Consider the following 15,750-nt stretch of genomic DNA (forward strand, 5'->3'; position numbering starts at 1 on the left):
AGCAGCAGGGCTCTGAGATCACTCCCAGGCATGACACCGGCAGAGACAGGACAGCCTTTTATTTGGGGTCGGCGCCCCCCGCGCCCCCCCCCCCGCGCGCACATTTTTGGAGCTGTTTGGGGATTTCTTTCTCTCTTTTTTTTTTTGTCCTTTTTCCCTCCTTTTTCTTAAAAAATAAATGTACAATTCTGGCCACGGCTCGGTACAAAATAGACACGTCTGGGGCGGGGGGGGGGGGGGAGGGGGGTGGGCAGAGGGGCACATACAAAAATAGAGGGGGGGGGGGGGAAGAGAGGGATGGACCCCCGGCGCGGGGGAGGGGGGGGTAGGGACTGGGGGGGGGGGCAATGGGGTGCCAGGGGGGGAACTGGGGTGGGGTGGGGAGGGTGATGTGCCCGGGGTCCTCAAACCCTCCCCCCACCCCGGGGGCCAGGACCCCTGGCCAAAGTGCGTCAGTGCTGGGGGGGGCCGGGCCCCCCCGGGCAGAGTTGGGGGTTCCCCAGGGCGGGGGCCCCCCCGGCCCTCACTGGCCACCAGGCTCCAGTTTGTAGGAGAGCTCGAAGAGCAGGTTCTGGTTGTCGATGACTCGCAGCTGCCGCACGTAGGCCTTGGTCTGCAGCTGGCTCGGGGACGCCTCCAGCTCCAGGCCTGGGGGGGGGGCACAGCCGGGGGGGCAGCAGCAGCAGCGCGACCCCGGGATGGGGATGAGGATGGAGGGAGAGGGAGAGGGAGGGATAGGGAGATGAGGATGCAGCAATGAATCGAGAGAGATGGAGGAAGGGATTATAGGGATGGGGATGCAGGGATGAAAGGATGGAATGATGCAGGGATGAAAGGATGGAATGATGCAGGGATGAAAGGATGGAATGATGCAGGGATGAAGATGGAGGGATGCAGGGATGGAGATGCAGGGATGGGGATGGGGGTGCAGGGATGGGGATGGAGGTGCAGGGATGGGGATGCAGCAATGGAGGGATGCAGGGATGGGGATGGAGGTGCAGGGATGGGGATGCAGGGATGCAGGGATGGGGCTGGGGGTGCAGGGATGGGGCTGGGGGTGCAGGGATGGGGATGCAGGGATGGGGGTGCAGGGATGCAGGGATGGGGCTGGGGATGCAGGGATGCAGGGATGGGGGTGCAGGGATGCAGAGATGGAGGGATGGAGGGATGCAGAGATGGAGGGATGCAGGGATGGGGCTGGGGGTGCAGGGATGGAGATGCAGGGATGGGGCTGGGGGTGCAGGGCTGGGGATGCAGGGCTGGGGATGCAGGGATGGGGATGGGGGTGCAGGGCTGGGGATGCAGGGACTGGGCTGGGGATGCAGGGACTGTGCTGGGGATGTAGGGATGGGGCTGGGGGTGCAGGGATGGGGATGCAGGGATGGGGATATAGGGATGGGGATGCAAGGACTGTGCTGGGGATGCAGGGATGGGGATGCAGGGATGGGGCTGGGGATGTAGGGATGGGGATGGGGGTGCAGGGATGCAGGGATGGGGATGCAGGGATGAGGCTGGGGGTGCAGGGATGCAGGGATAGGGATGCAAGGATGGGGATGCAGGGATGGGGATGCAGGGATGGGGATGCAGGGATGGGGCTGGGGGTGCGGGGATGCAGGGATGGGGCTGGGGGTGCAGGGATGCAGGGATGGGGGTGCAGGGATGGGGCTGGGGGTGCAGGGTTGGGGATGCAGGGATGGGGCTGGGGGTGCAGGGATGGGGATGCAGGGATGCAGGGCTGGGGATGTAGGGATGGGGATGCAGGGATGCAGGGCTGGGGATGCGGGGGTGCAGGGCTGGAGGTGCAGGGTTGGGGATGCAGGGATGGGGCTGGGGATGCAGGGATGGGGCTGGGGTTGCAGGGATGGGGCTGGGAGTGCAGGGATGGGGATGCAGGGATAGGGCTGGGGTGGCAGGGATGGGGCTGAGGGTGCAGGGATGGGGATGCAGGGATGGGGCTGGGGGTGCAGGGATTTGGCTGGGGATGCAGGGCTGGGGATGCAGGGCTGGGGATGCAGGGACTGTGCTGGGGATGCAGGGATGGGGATGGGGGTGCAGGGCTGGGGATGCAGGGATGGGACTGGGGATGCAGGGATGCAGGGATGGGGATGCAGGGATGGGGATGCAGGGATGGGGATGCAGGGATGGGGCTGGGGATGCAGGGCTGGGGATGCAGGGATGGGGCTGGGGATGCAGGGATGGGGATGCAGGGATGGGGCTGGGGGTGCAGGGATGCAGGGATGGGGCTGGGGGTGCAGGGATGGGGCTGGGAATGCAGGGATGGGGATGCAGGGATGGAGCTGGGGATGCAGGGATGGGGATGCAGGGATAGGGATGAGGGTGCAGGGATGGGGCTGGGGGTGCAGGGATGCAGGGCTGGGGGTGCAGGGATGGTGCTGGGGGTGCAGGGATGGGGCTGGGGGTGCAGGGATGCAGGCCTGGGGGTGCAGGGATGGTGCTGGGGGTGCAGGGATGGGGCTGGGGGTGCAGGGATGCAGGGATAGGGATGCAGGGATGGGGCTGGGGGTGCAGGGATGGGGCTGGGGGTGCAGGGATGCAGGGATAGGGATGCAGGGATGGGGCTGGGGGTGCAGGGATGGGGCTGGGGGTGCAGGGATGCAGCCCAGCCAGGGCCCCAGCTGCCCCAGCCCCCGGGGTACTCACAGAGAGGGCGGCTCCGGTACTTGCGGATGGTCCTCACTTTCTCAGCAATGCAGTGCTGGGGCAGAGAGCAGCTCCACGTCAGCCCTACCCCCCCCCCCCCCCAGCCCTGCCCAGCCCCCCAGGAACCCCCTGACCCACAGTGCCCCTAAGACTGCCCCCTCTGGGACCCTGCAGCACCTCCACCCCCACAGACCTCCCCTCGGGCTCTTATCATGCACCCTTCACACCCCAGGCTGCCCCAGCTCACCGCAGGGACAGGAGGGCCCCAGCCCCCTCCCTGGCCTCGCCCTGGGGGTCCCTTGGCCATTCCCCGCCCCCGTGAGAGGCACCCACCAGTTTCTCCACGTTGACCAGCCCATCCAGGAGGGTCTTGCTGCCTTCGTGCAGGAAGGTCAGATCTGGGGGGCGAGCAGGGGGTGAGGGGAGCCCCCATGGGGCAGCAGAAAGACCCCAGCCCGCATGGGGTATGGGCAGCCCCCAGCCCCCCCCTCACCTTTGAGGATGAGTGGCACAAAAGGGATGAGAGGAGGCTTCATCTTGGCCAGCACCTCCCGGTAGGTTTTGTGGTTCCTGCAGGGGTCCTGGAGGGGGTGGGGGGGGAGGCAGAGGGGGCAGGGGTCGGGGGTGAGCTTCCCATGGGAGCCAGCGCTCCGCCCAGCCTGCCCTGGAGACCCTCCCCCCACGCTGGCTGCCATGGGCACAGGGACTGTGCCCACCGCAGGAGTGAGGAGGCAAGGAGACCCTGGGACGGCAGGAGAACTCCTCCTGCCCACCAGTGCCCAGGGGGTGCCCAGGGGGTGCCCAGGGGGTGCCCAGGGGGTGCCAGGGCATCTCTCACCGTCAGGTTCTCAAACTTCCGGAACAGATTCTTGAACTTCCCTGGCAGCTTCTGCAAGGCAAGCCCGGGGTGAGCACAGGCAGGGGGGCTGGGGGGGGGGGGGCCAGGAGCAGCTGAGGGGGATCCAAGACCCACCCGGGGGGGTCCGGGAGCACCCCAGAGCCCTTTACCTCCCAGGTGAGGCGCAGGCGGCTGATGGCAGCGTTGTTGAGCCCAATGATGATGGCGTAGAAGGAGAGCAGGTCCTGGTTCTGCTTGCAGCTGCGGGGACCAGAGGGTGAGGGGCAGGCAGGGGACCCCAACCTCCAGCAGGAGACCCCAGCTTCGAGAAGGGAATCCCCACCTTGAGCAGGGCATCCTGGTCTTGACCAGGGGACCCCAACCTCGAGAAGGGGACCCTAACCTCGAGAAGGGGACCCTAACCTCGAGCAGGGGACCCCCATCTTGAGCAGGGGACCCTAACCTCGAGCAGGGGACCCTAATCTTGAGCAGGGAACCCTAACCTCGAGCAGGGGACCCCCACCTTGAGCAGGTGACCCTAACCTCGAGAAGGGAACCCCCACATTGAGCAGGGGACCCCAACCTTGAGCAGAGGATCATGGTCTTGAGCAGGGGACCCCAACCTCGAGCAGGGGACCCCTACCTTGATCAGGGGACCCTAACCTCGAGCAGGGGACCCCAACCTTGAGCAGGGGACCCTAACCTCGAGCAGGGAACCCCCACCTTGAGCAGGGGACCCTAATCTTGAGCAGGGGACCACAACCTCGAGCAGGTGACCCTAACCTCGAAAAGGGAACCCCCACATTGAACAGGGGATCCTGATCTTGAGCAGGGGACCCCAACCTCGAGCAGGGGACCCCTACCTTGAGCAGGGGACCCACACCTTGAACAGGGAACCATAATCTTGAGCAGGGGACCCCCACTTCGAGAAGGGGACCCTAACCTCAAGAAGGGAACCCCCACCTTGAGCAGAGGACCCCAACCTCGAGCAGGGGACCCCCACCTCGAGCAGGGGGCCAGCCCCCCCGCCCCGCCCCGCGCTCACATGGCAGCGATCTTGATGAGCTTCTTGAGCAGGTGGGCACGCTTGCCCAGCGACTCGCAGAGCAGCAGCTCGGTGCCCACCCAGTGCTGCACCTCGCTGCAGCGCTGCAGCAGCAGCTCCAGGTTGGCTGTCTCCCGCCGGCCGCGCTCCCCGTGGAACACATAGTCCACGAATTCCAGCTGCGGGTGGGGGGGGGAGGCACACAGACACGGACGGAGGACAGGTCAGGGTCCCTCCGCCGCGGCACAGCCCCTCGGACACCCCCACACCCCCCCGCGACCCTCCCCCACCTCGTGGATGCAGCGGAAGAGCTCCCAGTGGAAGGCAGTGAGGTGGTTGGCGATCTCCTCCGGCTCGGCGCGGTGGATCTCCGTGTCCCCGGGGACCACCTGGATCTCCTCGGGCAGCGGAACCTGCGCGGGGATGCGGCGGCACTGAGGAGGTGCCGGAGCGCGGGGCCCGACCGCGGGGGTCTCTCTCTCTCCCTGCCCCCGGGGGTCTCTCTCTCTCCCTGCCCCCGGGGGTCAGCGCAGCCCCCGGGGAAGGGGCGGGGGGGGGGGGGGGAGGGATATGTGCCCTCCGTGGTGCCCACCAGGGAGTCGAAGGTGTCCCTGGTGCAGGCGAAGAGGTGGCTGTTGATGCCCAGGGTGGTGAAGACGCACTCCTCGCTGGGCTGCAGCACAGCTTTCTCTGCGGGCACAGCGCGGGCAGGGGGTCAGCGCTGGACGGAGCCCACCCTGCCCCCACCGAGCCCTCCCCGCGACGGCCCCCGGGGCCCTGCCGGCACCTCCCGAGGATGCCATGGTGACCAGGATGAGGGCATCCTCCCGGGCGCTCTGCTCCTCCGAGTACTGCAGCTTCTCGGTGACCGAGGCCAGGATGTCCTGCACCGAGGCCGAGAGCCGGCTGCGGATGGTGACGTAGGAGTGGTCGGGCATGTAGACACGGCAGAAAACTGGGGGCAGGAGGGGGGCGTCAGGGGCGCTCTGCACCCCTCACGCCTTCCCGGGGTGCTCCAGACTCCCCTCCCCCCTTCCCCAGCGAGGGAAACTGAGGCACGGAGCTGGCGCAGCAACCGGCAGCCGCTGGTGGGACGGGGAGGGGACTCCGGCACCCAGCGCCCATCCTGGCACCCAGCAGCTATTCCCGCACTCGGAAGGCGTCCTGGCACCCAGCCCAGCCCCCAGCCGAGGGCACTCACTCTCGTCCGAGCCCCGGAAGGCCACCCGGGTCTGCAGGCAGGAGTCGATGCGTCGGAAGTGCCTGAAGAGAGGCTTCACCTGCTTGTTCGGGGGGGGGGTCTCGTCGGCCACCCTGCAGCACCAGCCTGGGGTCAGGCAGAGGGCTCTCGGCATGCCCCTGGCTGCCTCACCCTGCGGTGCTACCGGAGCCCCGCGCTGGGTCCTTGCCCACCCCCCGCGGGCTGCTAAAGAACCTCCCCCCAGCTCCGGGCATCAAAACTCTAAGGCTCTCCTGGCGTCCCCGGGTCCCCCTGGCCCCCCACTCACTTGAGCTCCACGGTCTCCACGAGCTGGTGCAGCTTGAGGATCTCATCCTCCAGGTCGTGGTAGAGCGAAGTGTCCTTCATGATGAGCAGGTAGAGCTCCTGGGGGTGGGTGAGAGGGGCTCCGCGTGAGGGGCTGCGGGGGCCTGGGGTGGGGTGGGGGGGCACGGGGTGGTGACACCAACCTTGATCACCTTCCCCGCGCTCTCCTCCTCCTGCAGCAGCCCCTTGTAGGTCTCCAGGAAGTGCAGCAGCACGGCCAGCACCGCTCGCTTGCGCCGCAGCCCAGCCCCCTCCTCCCAGCGCGGCGGGGGGCTGCCCACTGCCAGCACGAAGGTGGCACCGTCAAGGAGGTGCCACAGCACGAAGGGACCCTCGCCACCCACCAGCCACCCCTTGTGTCTTTGTCCCCACCCTGGTGGCACCCCGCTGCCTGCCTTGCACCCAGCCTACATCCCCGTTCCTGTGGCACCCACGTGCCCATCCTCCTGGCACCCCAGTTCCCTCCTTCCTGCCCCCATGCGCCCATCCCGTGGCACCTCGCTGACCCCTCGCGGTCTATCCTCTCTCCAGTCCCATACCCATCTTGTGCCACCCTCAGGCCCACGCTTTGGGCAGCCTCATGCCCGCCCTGATGCCCTCCTGGTGGCACCCTCACGTTCACCCAAGTACCACCCTCATGCTCTCCCCGTGCCCAACCTCAGACCCCCTCCCTATCGTGCCCCTTCTCCTGCCACCTTCACAGTACCCTTGTGCCCACCTTCATTGCACCCCCGTGCCCTCCTCATGCCCAGCACTGCACCCCTCCTCGCTGCACACTCTCGTGGCACCCCAATGCCCGCCCCAGCCCTCCCCCCCCCCCCCCCGCTGCCCCTCTGTGCCCCCCAAGGATATTGCTGGTGCAGCTGCTGCAGGAAGCGCTCGGTGGGCAGGAAGAGTGAGTGGGTGAGGACCACATCGTCCAGCAGCGACTCTGGGGAGAAGAGAAGGGGCACAGGTGGGCACTGAGCCCCACGCAGCTCCTGCCAGCACCCCCCAGGGGCCCCGTGCCAGGTGGAGCGGGCAGCTGATGGGAGCCATGCTAGTTCTTGGGGTGGCACTGGCACCACGCTGAACTGTGCCAAGCCCCACACCCAGCCCGGTGCTGAGCCCTACACCGAGCCCGGGGCTGAGCCCCACACCCAGCCTGGTGCTGAGCCTGGTGCTGAGCTCGGTGCTGACTCAGGGACCTGCTCCCAGCCCCGCGGGGCCGCCGGGTCCCGGCGTGGAGGCAGCGGCGCCAGCAGGGCGGGACCTGAGCCGCGACGCCTCGGCACACCCGGGGACACCTTGGCACACCCGGGACACCTTGGCACGCCCGGGACACCCTGGCACGCCCACGGGCACCCCGCTGAGTGCCCGGCTGGGGGCAAACCGGGACACGGTCGGGACAAGGGGGAAACCCCGAGGCTGGCAGCCAGGGCAGGTGGCAGCAGCAACTGTCTGGGCAGGCGTGCGCAGGGCACGTGGGTGCCAGGGGAGCTGGTGCCCGCGAGTGGACTCTCTGGGTCGGTACAGATGGCACCAGCTCTGGGGAGGCTGTTTTGGCACGGCCTGCCGAGCCGAGGGGCTGATACAGGCAGCAGTGCCCGGCGGTGCCAGCACCCAGCACTGCCGCGACCTTTGGTCCGGGCACCGCTCCCTCGCCCAGCCCCACGGCAACCCTCGACCCTGCAGCCTGAGCTGGCGCCCGGCCAGGGGGTGCCCTGCAGGCTGTGCCCACGTGCCCCAGCGATACCCTGGCAGGATCCCAGCGCCCCCACAGCGCCCTTGTGAGGCACAAGGACTGTCCCTGTGGGAGGGGTCTTGCAGAGCACCCCCCCCCCCCAGCCCCGGCCATAAACTCGGCCACGGATCTGGTGCCAAGTGAGGGCTGAGGCTCCCTTGGCACCACCGTGCCAGGGCACAGCACCCACAGGGGACACACTGCCACCAAAAACAGGACACAGCAGCCTGGGACACAGCAGCCTGTGACACAGGCTGGCCCCCACGAGCCCCCCACGACCCCCCCCCCCCCCCCCCCCGGCTCTACCTGAGGGACAGAGGCATCATAGCTGCTCACGCCCCCTCCCCTGCAGCCCCCCCCGCAGCTCTGCCTCAGTTTCCCCCATCCCTCTGCAGCACCCACGTCACCCCTGGCACTGCGGGGAGAGCTTCCCACACCGGCAGAGGGGGGCTGGGGGGATCCCCCAGACCCCTACGCTGGTTCCTGACACACCCCCCCTCTTCCCTGCCAGCCAGGGGCACTGCAGAGCCAGGCCTGGCAGCGTGTTGGTGCAGGCAGGGCCTGGTGCTGCCAGTTCCATCTTGCTCCTACCCAAAGGGCTCCCTCGGCCCTGTGGGTGATACCACCCTGGCTCTGGGCATCTCTGGAGTGAGAGGCTGGCAGCGAGCTGGGGGCTGCTTGATGCCCCCCCAGGTGCCCCCCCCCCCCGCCCTATGTCCCAGCGGCTGAGTGGGGCTGGCTGCAGAACCCAGCTTGGCTTCCATCCAGCTCCTTGCACCCAAACCCACCCTGGCACATCAAGAACCCTCGAGAACCGCGGTTGGATGGCACCAGGGCACTGGGATGCCCGATCCAGAGCCGGGGTGGGGGGGGAGGCTCTGCTCAGCCCCCTCCCCCCCACTGCAGCTCCTGTCAGGGCTAATTTTAGCTCCACGAAAATGTTAAAGATTAACAAACCCAGAGGCTGCCAGCTCCGTGCGGTGCGGCGGCAGCCGGTGCCCGCCCGCCCCGGCCCCCACCAGGCCTGGCACCGCCACCGACCTCGCTGCCAGGCCAAGCCCCCGCCGTGCCCACTGCCAGCTCCCTCACCGCAGCATCGTGCCCGGCAGCGATGCCCGTGGGATCCCTTACCCACGGCACAACACCTCTGCCCACCCCGCTGGCACGGACGACCTGGCTCGCTGAGGACCCAGCCGTGACCTTGCCAACGCAACCGGGCACCCGCGGTGCCACCCGCACCACCGGGCACCTGGCGTCTCCCACCTGTGCGGGCGTCTCCCACTCCAGCATCCGCCAGCGCACCCTCCTGGCAACCATCCGGTGCCCATCAGACCCCTCCAACCCGCCCCCCTGACTGCCCGCATCCCCCTCCCAGCGCCCCCCCGCCGAAGCTCTCCGCCACCGGCTGCCCCCCGCAGCCCCCTTCCACCCCCTCGCGGGTCCCGCCGCGGCCGCCTCGCCAGCCCCAAGCGCCGGTACCTGCCTCCGCAGCCGCGGCCGTGCCCGCCGCCCGCAGGCAGCCGCTCCAGTGAGCGCGGCCAGGAAGCCGCTCCGGGGGGAACGGGCGCGGCGGGGGCCGCAGCCGCAGCAGCACCGGGCGGCGGGCGGCGGCTCGGGGCTCGGTGGCTCCCGGTCCCGGTCGCCACCCGGGGAATGGATCCCTCCGGGGAGCGGAGCGGCAGCTCAGGCGGGCCGCAGTTCCAGCCAGCGGCCCTCGCTCCCCGGCTGCGGCCCCGCCGGCCCCGCCGGTTTCCTCGGGGGAGGCGGCGGACGCGACAGGCTCTGCCGCCGCTGTCCCGGTCCTGATCCTTGCCCCGGTCCCGGTCCCGGTGCGGCGGTGGGGCGGGCGGGCAGGTGCGAGCCCGGCTTCTTCAGCAACTTCTCCAGCGGCTTCATGGCCGCCCGGGCGCGGCGGCGCGGGCGGCGGCTTAGGGGGCCATGGGCGGCGGCGGCGGCGGCCGGCGGCTCCGCTCGGCTCCGGTTGGGCTCGGGCCCCTGCGCCGTTCACCCGCCCGCCCCGCGCTGCGCGGCTCACGGAGCCGCCGCCAGCGCCCGCCCCGCCGCCCCGCCCCCGCCGCCGCCCCCGGCTCCGCCACCGGCACCTGCCCGCCTCCGCCCGCCGCACCGGGAACGGCACCGGAGCCGGAGCGGCCGCGGGGATGCGGTGGTCAGCGGTCGTGCGGCCGAGGACGGGCACACAGCGGGGCACGGTGGTGCTGCTGCCCCCGCCCCCGTCCCCGCCGCAGCCCCGCGCAGGTGATGCGGTTCACACCCCCCTGCCGCCGCCCCCCGCAGCACCGGACGCGGCCGTGCACCCACGCGTGCTCAGTCACACGCGGGGGACACAGCAGCAGAACCCCCCCGATGCTGGCGGGGGGGCGCACAGCGAACCCTTTGTCACACCCCCCAACCCTCCCCCCCCCCCGCGCCACCGCAGCGTCGCACACCCGGAACGAGTGGCACAGTGTCACAACCCCCCCCCGGTCTGTCTCACACCCCTGGCACAACCGGAGAGTCTCTCCCTGGCACAACCGACACCTCCCCTCCCCGTGCCAGCCCCGGGGCACACGGATCTGTGCCCCCCCATTCAGTGTCTCCCTCCCTGGCGTGCCTTCTGCGGTGTCCCCGTCCTCCGGTGCAGGGGGAGCCACCTTTGCCCCCCCCCGACCCAGCTCTCTGCCCCCTGTCGCAGCGTGGGAACGGGCCGGGGGTGGGTGCAGGACCCCCCACCCTGGCACAGGCAACACCTCTGGGGCTGCCCCACGGGCAGGGCCGGGCAGGTTGGGGCAGCTGCTTGCCCCTCCACCCCGTGCCGCCTGCCAGGCCAGGAACAGGCCCTGCCAGGCTGGCAAGCTGGGGCAGGCGCTGGGGCAGGGCAGGGTGGGACCTGGCGCCTGCCCGGGGCAGAGCCGTCGTGCCCCCTGCCCGCTGGGTACCCAGCACCCGCCCTGCCCCGGGCCCCGCTGCTCCCCGGCCCCGCCGTGAGTGGCTGGGGAGGTGCCAGGGCCGCATCTCACTCTGCACCACTCCGGGCACGGCAGCGGTGGTGACAGCAGCATGGGCACGGCCCTGGTGCCCCCCCGGTCACCACCTTCCAGGGGTCACTCCCTAGCGGCTCTGTGGCAGCCCCAGGGTGGGCACAGTGCCATCGGCCAGGGGGACGGCGTGGGCGGCTCCACAGCCGCCGCCGTGCCCGGGATTTGGGGAGGGGGCTGGGGGGGGTCCCGGGCGCTCCTGCTTTGTTCCAGCTTCGCCTCCGCCCGGCAGTTGCTTGGCAACTCATCCGCGCAGCCGAGGGAAAGCGTGCGAACGAGTCCCATCCCCGGCGGGCACGGGGACCAGGGGTTGGCACAGCCTGGCACAGCACTCCCCGCGGCACTTCCATCTGCCCCCCCCGGGCCCGGGGCTCACCCCCCACCCCCACCCCACCCAGGACCCCAAAGTGCTCCCACTCAGCTGAGCTCCTCCCTCCATCCCCTCCACCCAGATTGGCAGGACAGGGGTGCCCAGGTTTGGGTGCCAGTGGTGCCCAGGGGCCAGATCTTGAGCACAGAGTCAGGAAGGGAAACTGAGGGCACGGAGAGGCCACGCTCACGCGTGGCAGTGGGGGTTACAGAGGGAGGAGGGACCCAGAGCAGCGAGGGCCTTGCTCAGCCTCCCCCCCCCCAAAAGATGTCCCAGATCCATGCCAGGGGGCTCAGCCCAGCTCCTGTCCCCCAGCTCGGCGCGGACAGGGCACCGCGGGGGCAGGGGGTGGCACCGCGGGGGCAGGGGGGGCACCGCGGGGAGGGCTGTTAGCTTAATTAACGACGCTGTTATCGCCGCTAAGGAGCCGGAGCTGGGAGGCTCTTCCCTCCCAAAGCTGCGCCTCCATCCCGCTCCAGCCTCGCCTTCCCCCGCCCCGGCAGCGAGCGGGGGGAGGGTTCGGGGGGGGGGGGGGGACACGAAGCCTCCAGGCTCTGCTCAAAACAGACCTTGAGTAGGAGGGAAAAATTCTACCGCGAGAAAAATCCCTCCTGGAGCCAGAGCCTTAACCCACTTCCCAGCTGCGGCGCTGGGGGGGAGGGGAGCTGCTGTGTCCCCCCCCCCCGCCCCAGTCGGTGGCTCTGCAGCTGGCAGCTTCTCAGCCAGGTCTGAGCTGGCCCCCGGGGCTGGCTCTGCCCTCAGCCCTCTTGCCGGGGAGGGAAACTGAGGCAGGCTGCTGGCGAGGGAAGGAGCAGCGTGGCAGAGGGAGCAGGGGTGGGTGGGAGGCTCCTGCCCTGGCTGCTGGGTGGGCTCTGGGTCCCTGCCCCTGCTGCTGAGGGGCTGCTGGAAAGGGGCTGGGGGGAGGATGGCAAAGGTGGGCAGCTGAAGGGCTCCTGCCCCCCAAGCCCCGCCCCCCACCCCCATGGCGCTGCCAGGCCCTGCCTGCTGCTTCCCCCAGCCCCGGGGCAGACCCCACCTCAGGTGCTCATCCTGTGACACCTCTGGCAGCAGGGTGCCCAGGGATGGGGGGGCAGGAGCAGGGGGCACAGCCCCCCACGCCCCAGCTGGCTGTGGGAGGCTGGGCCCTGGGCCAGGGGAGGCAGAGCTGAGGTGGAGGGAGGCAGCGCGGCACAGAAGCGTGCAGGAGGCAGCTCCCACACCACCTCCACAGCAGTTGTGCCTCCCAGTGCCAGCGAGAGGGGAGGGGAGAGGAGGGGGAGGGGAGAAGGGGAGAGCCTTAAAGCAGAGGAACAGCCCTCAGGGCCCATGGAAGAACTCTGCTCTGAAACATCCCAGGCCCCCTGAGCCTGGGTACAAGGAGGTCAGCATCGAGTCACCAGCAGGCGCCCAGGGGCTGGGCACGCGTGGGGAGAGCTCCCCCCGGGGCGGGCAGTGGGGGCTGGCTGCTGGGCGCCCCCCGCTCACCGCAGATGGGGACCGGGGGGGGCGGCGCTGAGCTGCAGCTTGCTGGGAGCGGGCAGCGCCGTTCCCTGCCCGGCCGAGCAAGCCTGTGCCAGCAGCTGGCACCAGCCCCACGCCGCCCGGGGCAGCTCCTGCCCCTGCCAGGGTTGCCCAAGCCAAGGGCCGCGGGGCCGGAGCCGCCGAGCCGGAGGCCGGCAGGGGGTCGGAGCCGCGGGGGCCGGCGGGAGGAGTGCTGCAGCGCTGCGGCATGGCACGGCATGGCACGGCACGGCACGGCACGGCATCTCGGCACGGCAGGGCAGGACACGGCATCCCGGCACGGCACCCCGGCACGGCACCCCGGCACGGCACCCCGGCACGGCATCCCGGCACGGCAGGGCACCCCGGCACGGCAGGGCACGGCAGGCTGCCGATGCCAGCGGGGCTGCCAAGGTGCCAGGGCAGCCCTGGCTCGCAGGGCGGCAGGCGCGGGGCCGAGGCCGCAGCCCGGGCCGGCTGCAACACCTCCCTCAGCCTCTGCCACTTCCGCGGCAGCAGCAGCAGCCCAGCCCCAGCGAGCTCTCGAACCCCTCCTCTGCTCGCCCTGCCGAGCTGGTCGGGCTGCTCTGGCAGGGCTGCTCTGGCAGGGCTGCTCTGGCAGCACCGAGGTGCCCAGACGCCCACAAAGCTCCCTCCTCGCCACCACAGGTCGGGCGGAGGGCTGGCCCTGCCCTGCAGGGAGCGCTGGGGGCAGCAGGGGAGGGCCCAGGTTCCCCTCTGAGGGGAGCAGAGAGCTCCCAGGCAGGGACAGACACTGCCAAGGACACGAGTGGCCAGCAGGGCTCGCGTGGAGGGGAGGAGGAGCTGCTAAACCCGAGGGGTGCCTGCAGAGCCAGCAGCTGCCCCCTGCCTGTCCTGCCCCTCAGCTGCCCCTCCTGAGCTCCAAGCACAGCAGACCTGAGCCTGGCTCATGCCAAGCCAGCCTTTGGGACCAGGACTGAACTGCCCAGCTGGCTCCAGGGGGGAGGGCCCTGACAGCTCTCCACCAGACAGACAAGTGCAGAAGTACCCAAAAGAAAGAGATCAGCTTTACTGAGGGAGCTGCTCCAGCTCTTAAATACAAAGGGGGAGAGAGCACGACCAAGGCGGGGGGGGCAGAGGTGCAGGGGGAGGCAGTGAGAGAGGCTGGGGCCAGAGGGCCGACGCTGGGGGCTGGTTCCTCGGTGGTCCTCAGTGCAGGAGGGGGAAAGGGCAGAGGCAGCAGCAGCAGCCAGGTGGTCGTTGGGAGGGCACCAGGGAACCCAGGGAGGGAAGTGCCCAGGGCTGGGCACAGGACGGTGCAGCCGGTGGCATCCTGCTGCCTCCCCCCAGGCCTCTCCCCAGAGGCTTCCTCCCTGCTGAGGAGCTGAGCCTGGCACTGCACCCAGCCCCAGCCCTACGTGCTGCTCCTCTCCTTGGCCTTCTCCCCTTTGCTGTCCTGCTGGGGAAGAGCAGAGAGAAGCAGAGGTTGAGGTTGTGCTGCTGCCCCGCTGGGATGGGTTGGGAGGGACCCTAAAGCTCAGCCAGCTCCAGGCCCCTGCCCTCTCCCCAAGCCCAGGCTGCTCCAGGCCTCATCCAGCCTGGTCCTGAACACCTCCAGGCAGGAGGCAGCCTGTGCCAGGCTCTCCCCACCCTCACTGCCAACACTCTCTTCCTCCTCCCCACTCTCAGTCTCCTCTCTCCCAGCTCAAAGCCACTGTCCCTCAGCCTGTCTCTCCCAACCCTTGTCCCAGGTCCCTCCCCAGCTCTCCTGGAGCCCCTTCAGGCACTGGAAAGGGCTGCTCTGAGGTCTCAGCCCTGTGCCCAGAGGTGCTGCAGCCCTCTGCTCCTCTTGTCCTGCAAGCCAGCAGCTGGGTGCCAAACACAACCACCTCCCACCCCTGCCCCTGGCTGCCCCTGTGCCCACCCCAGGCACAGCCAGCTGCCTGCAGCCCAACTCTGCCCCTGGACCAACCCTTCCCACAGAGCCCTCACCCTGGGCCTCCTCCCTCCCCCTGGGGCCCTCTCCCTCCCTCCCCCTGGGCCCTCCCCCCCCCCCCTCCCCCTGGGCTCCCCCCCCTCCCTCCCCCTGGGCCCTCTCCCTCCCTCCCCCTCGTCCCTCTCCCTCCCTCCCCCTGGGCCCTCTCCCTCCCTCCCCCTGGGCCCTCTCCCTCCCTCCCCCCTGGGCCCTCTCCCTCCCCCTGGGACCCCTCCCTCCCCAAGCTGTTTGCCAGCCCTCAGCACACAGAGGGGAAACAGCAGCCTGGGCCTGGCACAGCTCAGGCTCACTCATGGCACAGGAACCCAGGGGCACAGGGGGGGACTGCAGTGGGGGCACAGGGGGGGACTGCAGCGGGGGCACAGCTCCAGGGGAGGGGGGCATTACCCCAGGGGGCAGGGGGGCAGCACCTCAGGAGGGCAGGGGGGCAGTGGGGCAGGGGGCAGTACCCCAGGGGCAGGGGGGGGCAGTACCTCGGGGGCAGGGGGGGCAGTACCCCAGGGGGGCAGGGGGCAGTACCCCAGGGGGGCAGGGGGGCAGTACCTCGGGGGGGTGGGGGGCAGGGGGCAGCACCCCAGGGGCAGGGGCAGTACCTCGGGGGGGTGGGGGGCAGGGGGCAGTACCCCAGGGGCAGGGGGCAGTACCTCGGGGGGTGGAGGCTTGATGCTGACCGGCTGGGAGGCGCGGCGGGGGGGCGAGGGCTTGGGCTGCACTTGCTGCTGCACAGTGTTGTAGTAGGTGACCCCCTCCGTACACCTGGGACTGGGCCTGGGACCCCCAGAGAGCAGAAGGGTCAGGATCCCCCCCCCCCGAGCTCCAGGCCAGCCCCAACCCCCCCCCCAGCCCCAGCAGGGCTGCCCCAGCAGCTTGCCCAGGAGCACAGTGCCCAGGGGCAGGGGGGGCTGCTCCACAACCTCCCTGGGCAGCCTGCCCCAGGCCTCTGCCCCCCCTCCCACAGCACAGAAGCTTCTCCCTCCTGCCCAGACAGCAGCTCTGGAGCCCCCAGCAGGAGTTCCCCCCAGCAGCTCCCAGGCAGCTGCCCCACAGAGCCCCC

At 70.1% G+C, this 15,750-nt stretch overlaps 2 protein-coding genes across 2 annotated transcripts in view; both read right to left on the reverse strand.

The window, feature by feature from the left end:
• Positions 1 to 50: 50 nt before the first annotated feature.
• On the reverse strand, positions 51 to 8,910 carry RAPGEFL1 (Rap guanine nucleotide exchange factor like 1). The gene is made up of 16 exons (XM_068167053.1): positions 8,903 to 8,910; positions 7,387 to 7,450; positions 6,943 to 7,199; positions 6,234 to 6,384; positions 6,053 to 6,150; positions 5,746 to 5,858; positions 5,332 to 5,499; positions 5,137 to 5,234; positions 4,835 to 4,957; positions 4,545 to 4,723; positions 3,670 to 3,760; positions 3,500 to 3,550; positions 3,155 to 3,242; positions 2,995 to 3,059; positions 2,662 to 2,716; positions 51 to 648 (listed from the first exon to the last, which is right to left on the reverse strand). The coding sequence occupies exons 1-16, from the start codon at positions 8,908 to 8,910 to the stop codon at positions 524 to 526; spliced, it is 1,734 nt and encodes a 577-aa protein (XP_068023154.1). The 3' UTR covers positions 51 to 523.
• A 5,032-nt stretch (positions 8,911 to 13,942) lies between these two features.
• Positions 13,943 to 15,750, reverse strand: part of CASC3 (CASC3 exon junction complex subunit) — a 16,478-nt gene continuing 14,670 nt past the window's right edge. Inside the window, 3 exon segments of the mRNA XM_068167054.1 lie at positions 13,943 to 14,159; positions 15,341 to 15,442; positions 15,444 to 15,464. Coding sequence (XP_068023155.1) covers positions 14,115 to 14,159; positions 15,341 to 15,442; positions 15,444 to 15,464 — 168 coding nt within the window. The 3' untranslated portion in view covers positions 13,943 to 14,114.

The sequence above is a fragment of the Melanerpes formicivorus genome, unplaced genomic scaffold (genome assembly GCF_026170545.1).
Source record: "Melanerpes formicivorus ecotype bairdi unplaced genomic scaffold, bMelFor1.0.p_v2 SCAF_112, whole genome shotgun sequence".
Taxonomy (NCBI): domain Eukaryota; kingdom Metazoa; phylum Chordata; class Aves; order Piciformes; family Picidae; genus Melanerpes; species Melanerpes formicivorus.